At 35.7% G+C, this 19,156-nt stretch overlaps 1 protein-coding gene across 3 annotated transcripts in view; it reads left to right on the top strand.

The window, feature by feature from the left end:
* The window catches only part of MRPL14 (mitochondrial ribosomal protein L14), a 35,814-nt gene extending 19,396 nt beyond the window's left edge, over window positions 1-16,418 (top strand). For all 3 annotated transcript variants that reach the window (XM_051997054.1, XM_051997053.1, XM_051997052.1), the window contains exons 2-3: window positions 2,663-2,756; window positions 15,877-16,418. In XM_051997054.1, coding sequence (XP_051853014.1) covers window positions 2,683-2,756; window positions 15,877-16,243 — 441 coding nt within the window. In that variant the 5' untranslated portion in view covers window positions 2,663-2,682 and the 3' untranslated portion in view covers window positions 16,244-16,418. The remainder of the gene's footprint in view (window positions 1-2,662; window positions 2,757-15,876) is intronic.
* The last annotated feature ends 2,738 nt before the right edge of the window (window positions 16,419-19,156 follow it).

Here is a 19,156-nt window from a genome sequence, read left to right as displayed (position 1 = left end):
CCATCATAGTTGATCATCACAATAATTTTGAAATTTGTTCTCCTGGTTCTGATCACTTTACTCAGCATCAATTCAAGTAGGTCTTTCCAGACTTTTCTGAAATCAGGCTGCTCATCATTTCTTATAGAACAATAATATTCCATTACATTCATATACCAAAACTTATTCAGCCATTTCTCAAGTGATGATCGAGCATCCACTCAATTTCTAGTTCCTTACACAAGGTTTTGCAAGGGCTAATGTTGAAGAATTGTTCACACATATGTTTTTAAAAATAAAAAGCTTTAACAAAGAAAAAAAAATTTCAGTTCCTTGCCACTACAAAAAGAACTGCTACATAGTTTGCTTTTTTTTTTTTTTAATCTGTCTTTCTGAATATTCTTTCAAGTTATTTAGCCAATGTTGTACAAGGCACATACTTAGTCAATATATGCCAATAATGTGTTTGGTCTTGTCAGATTATGCTCATATTTGAGAGTTCATCTTAAGTCTCCAGTATTTACTATTTAGTCAGTGACTTTGCTAACAAAATTAGCTTCTTGGCACCTAGTTTTCCTAGGACTATCCTATGATACAAAGAATTGCTTTGATTTTTCTTCTTCAGAGGACATCTTATGAGGAAGCCAGTGATTATAGAATATATATTCCTTTACTTTATCTTGTAAGTTTATTTTTGAAATTCTTATTTTTTTCTTTTCTGAAAAAAAGTAAATAATTACAATAGCTTATTTTTGATTAGCTCTTCAAAGTTTTAAAAGTACTTTCACATGAACTATCTTTTTGTCTTAAAGAACAAACTTGTGCCCTGCTAAGTAGAGTAAATATTATCTTCATTGGATGAGGAAAATGATGTTTAGAAAAATTAAATGATTTGCCCAAGGTCACATGTCGTACAGATGACAGAATAAGGACTCAGACTGAGATGTGCTCACCCCTAGATTTTTGCTGGCATATTCTTACGAAATGAGTGGGAGCATTGGGGAAAAGGAGCTCTGTTCCTTTTTCTTGACCAGGTTCAAAAATTGAATAGACTGGCTTTTTCAAGTTTCTGAGGGATCTAAGTGAAAAATGACCTTATAAGTTTACTTTGTGCCTTTTGTTTTCTTTAATTTCTTATAAAGTTTTTTTTTAAACCCTAATTATGTCTCCTTCTGATAGTCTAGCTGCCTATTTTAGGGTTCCTGATTAGTATTAAACTGGTGATTTGGGGAATTAGGTGTTAAAAAATGTCCTTTGGGGAATTAACTTTGGGGTTTAGTTGAGGAAAACTATAACTGCCTTGAAGTAGTCCCTGTTATACATTCCTCTGCTACTTAGAATTCCTACCTCTTAAACATTTAGGGGTAAAAGTGACAGTAACCAGTTTAGTCATACTATTTGGTGCCATTATTTAACCATTGCTGGATAATTCTTCTAGCAGAATCCAGTTTTTTCCCCCCAAATATTTCAAATTTATTTATTTATTTTTAATAATAGCTTATTATTTTCAAAATACATATAAGGATAGTTTTCCATATTCACCTTGCAAAAACTTGTGTTCCAAAATTTTTTCTCTCCTTTCCTTCCACCTCCTTCCCTTAGCTAGGGTAAACACATGCAGTTCTTCTAAACATTTTCCCACATTTACTATGCTGCACAAGGAAAATCATATGAAAAAAGAAAAAAAAAAGGTAAAAATACTATGTTGTGATCCATTTTTAGGCCCCACAGTCCTCTTTCTTGATGCAGATGGCTCTTTCCATTCCAAGTGTATTGGAATTGTCCTGAATCACTTCAATTCTGAAAAGAACCAAGTCCATCAGAATTAATCATCATATCTTTTTGTTTCTGTGTTCAATATTCTCTTGGTTTTATTCATTTCGCTTAACATCAATTCATTTAAGTCTTTCCAGGGCTTTCTGAAATCATCTTGATAATTGATTCTTATAGAACAATAATATTCCATCACATTCATATACCATAATTTATCCAGCCATTCTCCAATTGATGGGCATCCATTCAGTTTCTAATTCCTTGCCACTACAGAAAGGGCAGCTACAAACATTTTTGCACATGAGTATTTTCCCCTTTTTTTGATCACAGAGTCCAGTTCTAAGAAAGACATACACTTCTGTTCAGAGCTCAGAGTATTTACAAAATCCCTTTCTATGGAGAAACTGGGAGATATTCTCTAACTAGGTATATCTACTAGCTTTTTATCTATAAATAGTGTATAACTGAAAATAACCCAGGAACTTGTTTCCTGCTAGATTCCTTTGAGCTTTGGTAGCTGCTTAGCCGTTGGCAAACAAAATAAAAGAATATTCCTGTCTCTCCAACCCTACAACTAGAATATAAGTTCTGGGAAATCTGGTTGGTAGGGTAATTGTTGGAACGTGGGAAACAACTTTTAATCCAGAACTTCTTTAGGTACTGTATGTTGTGCCAATTAAGTAGATAAAAGCTTGTACTTTTAAGTGCTGCCTCTCTGTCCATTTTCAACATGTGTCCCCAGTCCTTTTTCTTTTTTTTTTCTTTTTCTTTTTCTTTTTTTTTTGGCTGAGGCAATTGGATTTAAGTAATTTGCCCAGGGTCACACAGCTAGGAAGCCTAGCCCTTTTTCAAAGTGCAAATGAGCTATTAGTAAAAACTTTGTCTTATAAATATATATTTTCTTTTGCAGGATTTCATCCCAGAATCCCTATGGCTTTCTCTATGGGGCCTTGGGGGAGCATTCTAAACCTTGCCAGCAGAGCACTAAGTCAACGCTGTTTCAGGTAATTTTTCTTTTCTTTCATTTCTTCCTTCTTCCTTATCTCCTTCCCTTCCTTTTTCCTTCCCTCCCTTCTTCCATCTCTCCCTCCCTTCTTCCTTATTTCCTTCTTTCTGCCTGGTTCCAGAGAAAAGATTTTGAGAAGACACCTCCCCCAACTCCTTTGCAGACATGGGAAGTTTATTCATGTAAAATATTGCATATGTTGTCAGACTTCTTTCAATATAGTGATCCCTTTTGCTGATTTTTTTCCTCTTTTAATTATAGAAGTGATAAAAGAAGGATACAAGAGAAATTTATTCAATATATTTAAATCAGTGAAATATCTTTTTAAAACCTAAGAAAAATATTTTATTGATGGTTTTTGCCTTTACATCACAATCATTTTGTATTCCCTCTACAAATTTAACTCTAATGAATGACATAGAAAAACAATTAAGCAAAAAATATTTGCTGTGGAAACTTATTTGATTGTATATAATACTCTATCTTAATATTCCTCTACCTCTGCCATGAAAGAGGAAGTTTGTTTTAATACTTTTCCTGTGCCTTTATCATCCTCCCCCATTACTCAGTTTAATTTTATTTTAGTGATCTTTTCATTCATGTTATTGTCATGTTTGTTGTCTTGATTTTGCTTATTTTGTTTTGCATCACTTTATACAAATCTTCCTCTTTCTCTAAATGTCACTTTTTAAAGTTGTGCAATAATGTTCTTTTTAAAATTATTTTTCCCAGTTACATGTAAAAAAACAAGGGGGAGTTGTACATGTACATTCATTTTTTTTGCACGTTTCCTTATGAATCATGTTGGGAGAGAAAAATCAGAACAAAAGGGAAATTGCTCCTTTTCCCCACATTCTCTGAATGTGGGTGGCGATTTCCATCCTGTTTGTTGGGATTGCCTCTGAACCTCTGAGAAGAATCAAATTTGTAATAGTTGATCATTGCATAATCTTGCTGTTGCTGTGTATAGTGTTTTCCTGATTCTACTTGTTTCACTCAGCATCGGTTCATATCAATTTTTTCAGGCCTTTTCTAAAATCAGCCTGTTCATCATTTTTTTACAGAACAATATTCCATTACTTTCATATACCATAACTTATTCAGTCATTCCTCATTTGATGGGGGATTTACTCATTTTTCAATTCTTTGCCATCACAAAGAATGCTGCTACAAACTTTTTGTGCAGTATTATTCCATTGCATTTGTGTACCACAGTTTTTCAGCCATTCTTCAATTGAAGAGCAGACACATACCCAAATAATCTGTTTCTTTGATTTCATTGAGATATGTATGTAGTAGAACTACAGTCCAGTAGGGTTCCCTTATCCCCCAACAACAGGGATCGGGCTAATTTTTTTCAAGACTTGATTAATCCAGATAGACAGGGCTACACTTTATTTTCCTGGCCATTCATTAGCTTAACCTTCTGAAGGAAGATGGGGAGGAAGAAATGCCTGGTAGGAAGTGGTTCTGTTGAAGACAACTTAACTAATAAAGAGGATTTGCTAGGTGTAAGGGTATGGATATTTTAATTACTTGTGCATAATTCCAAATTGAAATACAGTATGGTTGGGCCTTTTCACCGCCTGCCCCCCCCCCCCCCCCCCCCCCCCCCAGTAATGCTGTAGTGTCTCTCTCTTCTTATAACTCTTCCACTATTGACTTCCCATCTTTTATAATCTCTGTTAACTTTTTTTTAATTGGTACTTTATTTTTTCCCATCACAGTAATTTCTTAATAATTTGCTTCTGCTAAAGACCTCTACCTTCTAATAGAGAAACAGTTAGGGTCAAGCTGACATCCATTGTCTGACATCTGCAATATTCTATATCCATTTTCCTTTTCTGATCCCTCAAATTTTAGTACCTTCTCTCCCAGACTGCCTTGTATTTAACTTCTTTATACATATTTGTCTGTATTGATTTGTATTTATATTGCATTTTTATAATTAACATTCTTTTTCATTAGACTATAAACTCATTGTGAATAGGGATTATTTTCATTCTTTATATTTGTATTTCTAGCCCTAGCAGAGTACCTGACACATAATGAGTATTTAATGAGTATTTGTTGATTGATTTGGTTATTACTTCTCTATTGAAAAGAGGAAAATTATTTTATCCGCCCTCTGAAATCAAGCTTGGTCATTACATTAAACTGAATTCGAACTCCTTTGTTTTTCTTTACATTATTGTGGTTGTTTATATGTTGTTCTCTTGGTTCTGTTTTCCTTGCACTGTGTATACTTAGTTCTTAATAGTCTTTCCGAGTTCCCCTGAATTGTTCATATTTGTCTTCTTTTAATGAACCTTTCTATAATAGTACTACATGGTATTGTTCTATTACGTTTTAAAACCACAATTTATACAGCTATTTCCCAGTGAATGGGCACTTATTTAGCTATCAGGTTGATAGCTGCTTTGGTAAGCATAGGATTGACCATGTCACCTTCCTATTCAGTAAACTTCAGTGGCTTCCTTTTTCCTTTAGGATCACAAATATCAATCCTTTTTAGCATTTGAGGCTCTTCATAACCTAGCCCCTTCCTGCTTTTCCAGACTTCTTATACCTTACTAAATAAGTAAGTGTACCTTCTGTGTACCCTGCAATTCAGTGACACTGGCTTTCTTGTCATTTCTTGCAAATGACACATCATCTCAGTTTGGACATTCTGAGTCTGTTCTACTGATTCACAACTTTCTTAGTACCCAGATTGTTTGATGATTACTGCTCTGTAATAAATTTGAAATCTAGAACTGCTAGGCTTCTTCCCCTTTCATTTGATATTAGTAATGTTTTCTTTTCTTTTTTTCTTTTTAATCAAATTAATTAGTGGTTAGTGTGTTTCATAGTTGGTTCTTTTTAAAAAATAAAACCAGGTTCCAGTTTTATTTATTGTTTCAGTGTTTTTTTTTTTTTACTTTTAATTTTTATTAATCTCCTTTGATTTTCAGTATTTCTGTTTTGTATTTAATTAGGATTTTTAATTTGTTCTTTTTCTAGGTTGTCTTTTTTTTTTTTTTTTTAATTTTCACTTGCTTGCCCTATTCACTGATATTTTTTCTTTCTCTTAGAGATATAATTTTCTTCTAATTGCTTTGGTTGGATCCCATAAATTTTGGAATATTGTCTCATTATCATTCTCTTTAATGAAATAATTGATTGTTTCTCTGATTTGTGATCCATTCATCCTTTAGGATCAGATTATGTAATTTCCATTTGGTTTTTAATCTGAGTTCCAAGACTCTTTATTAAATGTAATTTGTATTGTATTATTGTATGAAAAGGGTGCATTTAATATTTCTTCTTTTCTACATTTAGTTAATATATGGTAAGTTTTTGTGTATGTTCTGTAGCCTGCTGGGAAACAGATGTATTCATTTCTGTTTTCATTTAGTTTTCTCTAGAGGTCTTGCTTATCTGATTTTTCTAAAAGTTTATTCATTTCCTTAACTTCTTTCTTGTCTTTTTTTGGTTAGAATTATCTAGTTCTGAAAGGGACAAGTTGAGGTTGTCCACTAATATGGTTTTACTCTTTATTTCTTCCTGTAATTCATTTAACTTTAAGAATTCTCCTTTGAGCATTTGGATGCTGGCTATTTAGTGCATGTGTTAATAATATGCATGTTGCTTTTTTGTCTCCAATTTCTTTTAGCAAGATGTAGTTCCTTACTTATCCGTTTTAATTGGATTTATTTTTGCTTTGGGGACAGCTTGATGTCACAGTGAATGGAGTGTTGGGCATGGTGTCATTTTTCTGAGTTCATATCACAAGTCTATTTGCTGTTTCCTTATTGTACAATGAATGAGTTGGAGAAGGAAATGACAAATCACTTAAGTATCTTTGTCAAGAAAACCCCATACAAGGTTATGAAGAGTTAGACATGACTGAAAAACAACTGAAAGTGTTTACTTTTGCTTTGTTTGAGAACATGAATACTATCTCTCCCTTTTTTTGACTTCAGCTAAGGCTAAAGTAGATTCTGCTTCAGCCTCTTATTTTAACTGTGTGTGTGTGTGTGTGTCTGTTTCAGGTGTGTTGCTTGTTAACAGCATATGGTTGGATTTTGGTATCTAAACCATTCTTCCATCTATTGTTGTTTTATAGGTGAGCTTATCCCATTCACATTCACCAATGTGATTACTAAATGAATTTTCCTCCATCCCTTATTCTTCAGTTTATCCTGCTCTCTCTTTTTATCCTGCCCCTCTAAAGAATGTTTTGCATCTGATCACTGCCTTCTTTTATCTGCCTTCTCTTTTGTCATCTCCCTTCTCTTCTCCCTCTCCCTAGTTCTTGTCTCTTGTCCCCTTAATTAGATATAATTCTTGTTGGGTAAGATATCTATCCATTACCAGTTGAGTGTATGTATATATCTCTATATATCTTCCCTCTTTGAACCAATTTAGATGTGAGGAGGGCTCAAATGTTGCCCTCTGCATTGCCCAGAGTGCATGTCTCCACCCCTCCATCCCTAGTTTCTTCATTCTACTTCTTTCTTATCCCTTTTTCCCAGGCCATCCCTCTTTCTGATCTATTCATTTTTTTTAAGCATCACCCCAACATAATTGATTTACTTCTACACTCGTTGAATCCTTTTAATTTCCTTAATAATGATAAAATTATTGGAAGATACAATGCATCATCATATGTAGAAAGGAACACAGTTTAATTTTATGGAGTGCCTTATGATTTTGTTGAGATATGAGAAATGGGAGGTGAGAGATACCTTTACAGCAATGGAGAATCCTGGCCGGTATCGCAGGTTTTTGTAAAAGAATTCACAGTGCCAATCTGCGGGCGAGGTTTTGACAAAAAATTGGGTTTATTACACTGAGAAACAACTTCTTGGGTTCACAACATCTTGAGTATTCTTGACTGTAGTTTCACAATATTTCATTTCTTACTTGCTTTTTAAAGTATTTTCTATTTGATCTGGGTGTGAATGAATAACTGAGAACCAGATAGAAGATATGCCATGCAATCTTTATTTTATTAATCTGAGTGTTGTCACTAGCGTCCTTTGCTTTTCAGAGTCAATATACAATCATACTTTGACAGTCCTGTATCCACCTTAACTATCAAAGCTTGTCCACAGAATTGCAAATAGCACAGTTGTGGTGTTAGCCAACAACAATAGAATTGCAAATAGTTGTGATATTTACCACTACAGAGCAGAAGTAATCATACTAATGTATTTACCTCAAGTATGTCTTTGATTCATTACTGTCCTAAATTTACCAAGAAAGTCTTTGATTCATTGTATTGTAGTATGCCTTTTCCTTTCCTAAGTTCACCAAGTATGTCTTTGATTTATGTATAGTAGTGAATGCTTTTGTTCCAGTCACAGGCAATCTCTATCAAGTTTTTTTTTTTTTTTTAACAGATCTGTCTCTACAATTGTTTATTGGAAAGGATGGTGAACCAAAAGCCTGAAATAGCCCTAACAGAGAGTTAGTTTCAAGTAAAACCTAAAACCATAGAGGAATGGGATTTTGGGATTTTGATCACTGATAGAGGACTTAAGATTTTTGCACTAAAGTGACTTTGGTATTGACACGTAAGAGAAACAAATTGGCTTAGTGGGGAGAGATGGGCATCGGGGTCAGGAAGATGTGGAACTGTTTAAAAACTTATTTCCTCCTGGCTCTCTACAATATTTCTGAAAATTTTCATTTTGGGATCTCTTTCAGGTGCTTATTGATGGATTCTTTCAATTTCTATTTTGACCTGTGGTTTTATATTATCAGAGAGATTTTTCCTCATAATTTTCTTGAAACATAATGTCTAAGCTCTTTTTTTGATCATGGCTTTTTAGTAGTAACCCAGTGATTTTAAAATTATCTCTGCTGTATCTATTTTCCAACTCAGTTTTTTCCCCCATAAAATATTTTACATTTCCTTTTATTTTTTTCATTCTTTTGATTTTGTTTCTTGATGTCTCATGGAATCATTAGTTTCCCACTCACCCAAATCTAAATTTTAAGGCATCATTTTGTGTGTGTGTGTGTGTGTGTGTGTGTGTGTGTGTGTGTGTGTGTGTTTTAAACATTTTTTCCATTTGGCCAATTCTGGTTTTCCTCCCCCAGCATTTTGTGTGTGTGTGTGTGTGCTTCTTTTACAAAGATGTTGTCTTTTCATTATTTTCTGCCTTTATTTTCATTTCTTTATCTAATTTTTCCTTTTCTACTTTTATTGATTTTGAAAATAAATTTTTTAGCTCTTCCAGAACTTCTTGTTGGGCTTATTTATGTTCACATTTTACTTTGAGGCTTTGTAGCACTTCTGGCTTCAAAGTCTACTTCTGATTTTACATCTTGATCTTCCCTGCCATACAGTAGCTTAGTAGTTAGGGTTTTATGGTGTTTGCTGTTGTTTGCCCTTTTTCCCCCTCTGTCTTTCTTCATTTGAAACTTTATATTAAATTTGGACTTTGGCCACAGGGGGCTAGGGTGGTGTTGGTAGTGTGGGGTGTCTGTCTCAACATTCAGGCTTTTTCACACTGCTGTTTTCAGAGTTAGTTTTGGGGTTTGGGGCTGATCTGGGGAGAGTTATGGTCACTGTTTTCTTGATCTGCACTATGGTCTTTAACCAGTAAGGGACCCCTTGGGATTGTAATTACTACTATTCCTCAGGGTCCTAAATCCCTTTGGGCTGGAAGTGATATTGCTCTTCTGGGTTTCCATTCTCTCTCCTTTCTACCCTTGAACTGTGAATGAAAATGGTTTTCTCCACCATTTAACAGAAGTGGGTATTGTGACAAATGAAAACAACTCTGAGAGACAAATTTTCTGGGTAATTAATAATCAATTTATTATTTAGTCTAATAAATAAGTTGATGCCTACTAGTTTTTCTTATCAACCAAAGACAACCAATGGAGACACTGAATATATTAAGTACCTTTGCAAAAGGGAATGCCCGACAAATGAAAATCAATCCTTATTGGCAATTTAATGAGGAGATGGGCTTGAAGTCTTCAGGTTCTCCTGCTGAGAATATGGCTTAATCCCAATGCTCAGCTGCCTGCAGAAATCTGTACAGGGAAATTTATATCCATCCAGACCACTCTGGTTATTTTTTCTCCTTCAGGATCTGGGTTACTCTAAACTGTAATGAAGGGGTACTAGGACAGGTTTTCTTTGGACAGAAACTTGTCTACATTGAATTCTTTTTTTTTTTTTTTAATTTATTTATTTTATAATAACTTTTTATTGACAGAACCCATGCCAGGGTAATTTTTTACAACATTATCCCTTGCACTCACTTCTGTTCCGATTTTTCCCCTCCCTCCATCCCCTCCCCTAGATGGCAAGCAGTCCTATATATGTTAAATATGTTGCAGTAAATTCTAGATACAATATATGTGTGCAGAACCGAACAGTTCTCTTGTTGCACAGGGAGAATTGGATTCAGAAGGTAAAAATAACCCGGGAAGAAAAACAAAAATACAAATAGTTTACATTCATTTCCAGTGTTCTTTCTTTGGGTGTAGCTACTTCTGTCCATCATTGAGCAATTGAAACTGCATTAGGTCTCTTTGTCAAAGAAATCCACTGAATTCTAAACTGAAGTAAGGTTTTTTAGTTGGGTGGGGTCCAACCCAAGGTCTAAGAGCATATTCCCCTAAGGTTAATGGTAATCTCAATCAGCTATGTCCTTTAGAATCTGACCTTTTAGAGGAGTTGGGCCACAAATGAGGAAATAAAGAAAACCTGGATCCCAAATTAATAATTGGTTATTAATATAATAGTAATTCACTCCTTTTGCTTTTTTGAGGGATACAGTCTCCTCAATGAATCACTAATGGAGGAAACTGATTAGAGATAAAATAGGCACCAGGAGTGATAATACGAAATAGATTCATGAGAGCAATAGATTGTAAAAGATTATATAAAAAATATAATAGCAATTCAATTCATGACAAAGAAATTATGTCATAGGTAGTTTGATGAGGTCTAGATATGGGGGACCTAAATGAAATTAGAGTTTAGTTGAGGTCTAGTGGCATATTTGTGATACAGGAAGTCAAGCAAAGGTCCCCTGCAACCCCATTGGATTCGGCGCAAGGATATGGCAGGGAATGAGGTCTAGTAGCCGCATGAGTCCCAAATAAAAGCATTTATCGGCCCAAAAAGCTAGATTAATAAAAGAGGTTTATTATTGGATTTGGAAGCAAGGTTAAAGTATAGGTGAAGGCAGAGATAAGAAGGACACCAGACAGAGGTCCAGTGGACAGAAAGTCCTGACATGGCTAGCATGTTTGGGACCTCTGCAAAGAGGGGGTCCCAGCGCATCCCTTTTATGAATTCAAAGGGACCAGGATTTGTGAGTTAATTACATTAACTGGGGGATGGGAGGGGAGAAGGGAAGGGGGGTTGGGAGTCACAAAGAAAAGAATCTTTCCCTCATCAATTTGTCACTGGTTATTAAGGTTTTGCTATTTTATTACATGACTAGCACACAAATTAACAAGTTTTTAACAATTGACAAGGGGGAAGACAAGTTCCCTAGTGGAACTCAGAATCAAGAGGAAGAAATTATTAAAGAGAAAATGCCAGAAGTAGAAATATGCAAAAAAGCTTAGCAAACTATATCTCAGAAGGGAAAAAGAAAGATTGATTAACCATTGATCGGTGGGTTTACCCTAAAAGAGATTTAGCCATAAGGAGAAAGATGCCATGAGAAGGAAGTACCCCATGGCTGGCTCACAATTAAGGAGAAGGAAGAAACTATTAAAGGGAAGATGCTATAATGTGGAAGAGAATACCTCATAGCTGGCTTAGTCTTGCAAAGCAGTCAGTCTAAACCTTGAGTGGATCTTTTCTAGGGGGAAATATAACCTGGGGGTGGGGGGTGGGGATGGGGTTGACATAGCTTGGCTTTCTGATTGGATAACTAAAGGATAAGTAAAAAGTTTTTTAGAGTCCCCCACCTGGAAGGGATTGTAATAGCTGTCAATTTGAACAGAAGACCTACTTAGGAACAAAAGGTTCACTGAAAGCTGTGAAGATTCCAGGGAGACCTTCAATGCTTGCCCTAGGAAGTATTATAATTCTATCAGTGTTTCTGATGTTTCTCTTCTAACCCCATCTAACTACCTAGAACTTCATCTGAGGCAAACAAGGTTAAATGTCTTGCCCAGGGTTACACAGATAGTAATTGTCTGAGGCCATATTTAAACTAAGGAAGATGAATCTTCTTATTCTAGGCCTGATACTCAAATCTACTGTATCACCTATCTTAAGTAATAACACCTATGTTATCTTGGGCCAGAAGAATGTCTTACTCTAATCTTTTGTTGGCTTTTCCACTCCAGAGTTTAATTTGATTTTAAGTTATTTGGAGGGGAATCTTGGGAGAGCTTTAGGTGAGTGCTTCTTTACCTTCTCGGCCCTATCCCTAGATATTGTGTTAAAATATTGCATTAAAAGATTAGTAGGATGAATTGAAAGCTCCACCAACAGTTTGAATGAATTTGCCTTTCCTCACCCCTCCAGTGTTCCCTTTTTTTTTTTCCCATGTGTCTGTTTGATGGGTATGAAAAAATTTAAATTTCTCTTAATAGCAGTTTTGAGTATTTTTTTATGTTTGTTGATAGTGGTTTTTTTATTGAAAATTTTACATTTAATATTTTATTCTTAAAAAGTGCTAATTTCCTCTAATCTTTCTCTACCAGATCCCTTTATAAGGCACCTTTATAAAAAGAAGAAAAGCAAACTAACCATCAAATCAAAAAAAAAGTCTGACTCTGTGATTAGTTTCCCATATTCAAATTCTTCCATTCCTTTAAAAGTGACAGAAGTGTCTTCTCATGTCTCATCTTTGAAGTAAAAGCAGCATTTAATTTCAGTTGGTGGTTGCTCTTTCCATTTTCATTGTACATATTGTTGTCTTGGCTCAACTTAACTCCGTTTGTATCACTTTATGTCTTTCTATGTTTCTTTATATTTATCTACCATGTTCTCTGTTTCTACAGTAGTGATATTCCATTACATTCATGAACCATACTTTGTTTAGTCTTTCCTCAATCAATTCCAGTTTAGTTTTATCAGTAAAAATACTGCTATGAATATTTTTATATAAATGCAACCATTCCTTCTGTCTCTTTAACCTTTTATGTAGTATATGCCTAATAGTGGGATCATTGGATAAAAAGATATGGATAGTTTAGTTATTTTGCTCTAATAATACAGAATTGTTTTTATGCTTAGTTGGACAAATTCAGAACACCAACAATGGGCATAACAAGGTCTTCTCACAGTCCCTTCAACATTGACTATTGTGGGTTTTTTTTGCCAGTTTGGTGAATGTAAGACAAACCTTAGATGTTTTGTTTTGCATTTCTTATTAGTGCTTTGAAGTATTTTTTTAAATTATGATTAATTGATGTATTTTTTTTAACTGCTTCAAATCCTTTGACCATTTGTCCCTTGGGAAGTGTTTGATCTTAGAGTTGGATCATTTCCATATATACTTTGAATATGAGTTTTTTATAGGATTTTTGATATAACTATTTTTCTGGTAATTTTCCAACTGAAAACATAAAGATAGTTCCATTTAAACATTCATTTAAATCAAGAAGTTCAGCATGCTAAATTTTTTATTATTAGAAATCTTGACTTTAGAAACTTAGCTGTTTGGAAATCAGCAGGAGTCTAGAAATGAGATGAGTTTATGGGTAGAATAATAGGTAAAGATATTGAAGGTCTGAAAATGAGATTGTGAATACTGGGCTGAGCTGGGTGGTAGGGTTGGAGGAGAGGGTAGCATAAGAATGAGGAAAAGTTCCTGAATAAGAATTTGATTAGGTCATGATGATATTGATATATTGAGAATCTTGATTTTATTGGTGTGTGGTTTCCCTCCAGAGATGGGAATCATAGCATCTCTGTGATTTGGTAAATTTTCTTAAGTAGTAGAGAGTAGATGGGGCTATCTCTCACCATCATATTTATTTGACTTGCTTAGTCCTCACACAACAGATATTGTGAGGTCTGTACTTGAAGCTTTTCAGAGTGATTAGGATTGGCCAGCATTTATACTCAGCCTTTGAGAATCCAGGGTCATCTCTCTTCCATGAGGAACTATTGAAGGAGTATTTTAGTGGAAGGGTAATGATGAAAATGATGCCATTTGTCTAGCAGTTCAAGGTTTACAAAGCACTTTACATCCATTATTCATTTGATAGATAATGATAGTAAGTGAATGGCAGTTGGGTATGTGACATTGTCCTGGAGGAGAGGTGGTGGAGAAATTTTATTTGGAACCATTTATTGCTGAAATCAAGGGTGCACAGTAGAACTTTTGTATTCAATCACTCACATTTCTAGAATTTTTTAAGTTTCTAAAATGCCTTTTTTTCCAACAAACTTTTAAGGTCGATTGTTTATTTACCATGATACCTGCCTTGCCTTAGCCAGAAGTGTTGGTGAGTGGGTATTATAGTCAGCTGGGGACTTTTCCTATGCTTTTTTTCCTTTGCTCTATCTCCCAATATTTTTTTTCCTTCTTGCCTACATCATAGTGTTGCCTTGAGGAAAATAATTTATAAATTTGAAAGAGCTATATATAAACTACTATTAGTACAAAAGAGTAAAAATTGGGAAGAAAACAAAGTGAAGCACTTTGTGAATATACTCTCCTCTGGCAAGAGATTCAGTTTTTTAAAAGTATATCTATCATTTCATTTAATAGTTAATAGGTGAATGAAAGATGGGCTTATGAAATTGGACTACAGAGAAGATGGTATGTAATAAGAATGTAGTTTTAGTGTATATACCATTGAAATTGGCATTCTAATTGAGGAGTTAGCAAACTTTTTTTTGAGTTAGTAAATTTAGAGTTTAAGTTCTTTATTATATTAGGAATATCTATTTTGCTGATATTTCAAAGTTAGCTGTGGGTATACTTCTTCACAGGCTGGGGTCCATGATCTCAATGAGGATCTTAAAGGTAGTGTCAACAGGTGAAGAAACTGAAGTACAGAGATATTATGGCACTTGCTCAGTCACATAGGTAAGTTTTAGGAGCTCAAGGTTCATGATCAAGGATTCTTATTCCAAATCTATAGCTACTTTGTAGCCAAGACATGATAAATGACTAGTTAGAGGGATCCCTCTAAGGTTTGCCATTTGAAAGAAGTAGTTTTCGAGTTTTCTCTAAAGTAACAGATTTGAGTAATTTGGTTAGAATAGTTTTCAGGAATTATGACTTTGCTGTAATATTATTATTATTATTGGTTCTTTAAAATTTTATCTTAGAAAAGAAAGATTGAGATAGGACTGGAATGAAGATACTTTACACTAGACAAGTCTGATTCCCTTTAAAATGAATCTAAAGGCATTGTCCAGTTTCTTAGTTGAAGAATATTTTATCATATCTGACAAGTTGGGATTTTGAACACTGATAGAAGACTTCAGATTTTTGCACTAAAGTGACTTTGGTATTGACATGTAAGAGAAACAAATTGGCTTAGTGGAGAGAGAATGGGCATCTGAGTCAGGAAGATTTGGGTTCAAATCCCACTTCTGACACATTTTGGACAGTTATCCCTCTCAGTGCCCCAGTCCATCTGTTAAGACTAAGTTCCAGGGAAAGTGCAGATCTTCCTTGGTAGCAGGAGCATCTATATCATTACAGATAGTTTTCACTGATGTCATAGGTCAATCCCTCTTCCTTCTCTCCCTTAGACCAAGCAACTAGAGGCAGCATGATACAGTGAATAGGGTTTTGATCATGGAATCAGGAAGACAGGTACAAATCCTTCCTTTAATGTTTTTTAGCTTGTGATTGTACAATTGTGTCAGTTGATTACTTATATAGTGACCTTGATCAATTTCCTAGGATTGATTTATTAAGATTTTGGTGATAGAAATTTCCACTCAGGAGATCTGAAATAACTGTGAGCGTGGACAAAGTAGTATATACCTTCCTGTTCTAGATTGAATCTCTTAGTTTTCACAGGGAAAATCAGGGTTGAATTGTGACCTAGAGAATTTGTCACTAATATGTAGTCTTCCTCTTGGAGCCTCCCAGATCAATTGATAGTGAATGTAAAGCTTCCAAGAGATGCTTCTTGGAAGAATCTAATTTTAGATTGTTTTCTTCTCTTTCCAGCACCACGGAGGCTCTTGGAGCAATACAGAAGATGACCAGAGTTCGTGTGGTGGACAACAGTGCCTTAGGCAACACTGCATACCATCGCCCACCTCGATGCATCCATGTCTATAATAAGACTGGAGTGGGCAAGGTGGGAGACCGGATACTGCTGGCCATCAAGGGGCAGAAGAAAAAGGCCCTCATTGTGGGGCACCGAATGCCTGGCCCCCCAATGACACCAAGGTTTGATTCCAACAATGTAGTCCTCATTGAGGACAATGGAAACCCAGTGGGTACTCGCATCAAGGTACCAATTCCAACGAGTCTCCGGCGGCTGGAAGGCGAGTATTCCAAAGTGCTTGCCATCGCCCAGACCTTCGTATGAGAGGCCAGGGACTCTTGACTGCAGGAAGTACCCTTAGAGAGAGAAAATTCACAGATCAGTCCTCCACTGAGAATAAGACTTGGGGGAAATGGAGACTTCCTCCTTTCTATCTCCTTCTTTCCCCAGGAGGGAGGGAAACCAAATTCTGTGAAGTAATAAAAATATTTTATGTATATTTCCTTTGACACTTTTTAATTATGTGATTCTAGACGAGTCACTTCACCACTATATAATGGTTTCACTGCGACTTCTGGGACACTGACTTCAAGCAAATGACATGAGTCTTAGTTTTGTATCTTGCTAATTCAGGAAGTTTCCTGTCCCAGGGAATATCCTTGGCCCTGAACTTTATTCAGGGGATTGGGTGTTTTGAGGAATAGTATCTCCTTCCCTGCTTCCTTTATATTTTGGGCTTTGAAGAGTCTCATAGTAGCAGTAGTCATTTTGTTTTATAATGTTTGAGCACAGGTAAGGAGGGGGAGCCATTAAATTGGCCCACTTGTTGCATCCTTTGCAAGAAAAGTTGTTACACTTGTGGCTGTTGCCCGCAGATTCATTGCTCTCTGAATTGGTTTAAGGAGATCTGCGGAGAAGTGTTCTCAGCTTATCCCCTGCAGCACATTTCTGTGTATACTCTGGTCCCCTGCATTTGAGTTCCAGCTGGCCTTTGACTTTGAGGGCAGTGATTCTAGGCCCAGAGCAGCAACATCCTGCTCAGGGAGGACTGCTTCCCTTGTAGCTACACCTTTATTTCTTGGAGTTATCACTTGTAATTTCCTCTTGCCCTTTATGTCAGCTGAAAGTATTTTTTAGTCTCACACACTTATTGTGGAAACTTACCATTTCATATCCCTTTGTCTCCTCTACCCTGGGTTTCTTCCTCCAATTCAGTTTATAGTACTGATGTTGAGGCTTTTCAAAGCCAATCTCATTAACTCTTATTGTCCCTTTCTCTGATTTCCCTTGAACTCAGTCTTTCCTTCCAGGGTGTGCTTTGCTGAGCTCATAACTGCTGTGGTTTCAGCAGGATTGGGCAGCCAGAACCCTCTCCCCATCAGTGACGCAGTTGCCTACAATACACAGCCCAGAATAGCCTCAGCTTTGCTTTTCTTCCAGCTGTCCTATCACTTTGCAAACTGGAATCTAATTTGCTGTCCACTTTCCCTCTGCTAGCTCTTAGCTGGTACAGCTTTCTTTTACCCATGCAATATTTATGATCGCAGATTGTGTTTCTTGGTGTTTATAAACTTGCCCTTTTTTCCCTCTCCATCCCTTGAAGATGTGTATCTTATCCTCTAATCTTCCTATATATATCTTTTGTTATTGTTGTCTCCTTGAAGCTATACACAGCTGTTCCCATAGTTGCAATCTACCTTTCAGGCCAACTTCCAAATTTGAGACCAGTTACCATAATGAGTGAGAGCATGCTGCTCAAAAACGAACAAGATCATTAGCTTGATCCTTGGATGGGCACTAACTACATCACCACAGTTCTTGAGTTTTCTGTATCTTGCTTTGGTTTGGAGGACTATGATGGAAATGACCTGTTGCTCCAATATGTACTTTGCACTGATTCTTTGCTTTTCAGTTCTTGAAAACAACATATAGATATATTGTTTTGTCATAGACACTTCCCAATAAACACTCAAGCAAATCTCACGAAGTATATACCCTAAAAAGAAGCTAGTTTATCAATTTCTAACAGAAAGAAGGGCTGTGTCCTTTAATTTTGACAGTGTATTACTAATCTTGACTATTGAATTTGACCAGAGCTTTGTTACCTCATAGTGGTGGCTTTATTCTCATTGTTGTAGTCATTATGTTTATTGTTCTTTTGTCCTAGCTTGTATCACTTTATCTAGGTCATCTAGTGCTTTGTAGAATTTTTCATGTTCATCACTGATCATCATCCCACAAGGTATTCACATACCATAATTTGTTTATCATTTCCCATAATCCTTGGGCATATCTCGTTTTTAACTTTTAGTTATCACAAATAATGCTTTTACACAATTCTTTTTTATTTTTGGTGAGGCAATTGAGGTTAAGTGACTTATTCGGGGTTAGGAAATGTTAAGTATCTGAGAACGAATTTGAACTCAGATTCTCCTGACTCCAGGACTGGTGCTCTAGCCACTGCAACATCTTAGTTGCCCCCACAGTTCCTTTTGACCACATTTCTTGCCGTAGTCGTGCTGCTAGAAGAGAGACCCTCAACAGTTCAATACATAAAGTGTCTCTTATGTGCCTGGTATGGAGATAATAGAGATGAAAATGGGCAAGCCCTTTGCCCTTAAGGACACTCTAATGGGGAGGAATTAGGATACAAAATGTGGTATACAAATATATGTGATACAAAGAAAAGAGCTAGACAAAGTTCTCTTAAGAAAATTTCAGGAGGGAGACTTTCTGTTGTAGGAAGAAGGGAATGGCCTCAAGAGGAGGTAACATTTAAATTGAATCTTGAAGGGTGAAGATGGGATTAATATTTAGAGGAAAATGTGTAAAGAAAAGTTATAGGTATTAGTTCACATAAATGTATGGTGACTGCTAATGGGATGAGATGCGATAACAGCTAATCCAGTTTTGGTGTAATTTAGAGTGGAAGAAGTTGGGGAGAATGGGAATTGAGACAGGAAAAAGAGGTTTCAGCCAAATTGTGAAACTCTTTTATTCTAGATGAAAGGATTCTTTCATTCTTTGATGACTTAGAGGTTTTCTTAGCTATGGATGAGACTCCAATGAGAAAAAAAGAAGACTATGAGGGTAGAGGAAGGTGACCATGGCCAATAGAAAGTATACTTGATAGAGCAATCTATGTTTGCAAGTCCTGGATTTGAATCTCATGCTTGATGCTTAATTATTTTATGAGTGAAAGTCATTTCAATTTCTGCCTCGGTTTCCTCCTTTATG

This window comes from Antechinus flavipes, chromosome 4 (assembly GCF_016432865.1).
Source record: "Antechinus flavipes isolate AdamAnt ecotype Samford, QLD, Australia chromosome 4, AdamAnt_v2, whole genome shotgun sequence".
Lineage (NCBI taxonomy): Eukaryota > Metazoa > Chordata > Mammalia > Dasyuromorphia > Dasyuridae > Antechinus > Antechinus flavipes.
The sequence above is the reverse complement of the archived record's forward strand: the minus strand, read 5'-3'. Positions and strand labels throughout refer to the sequence as shown.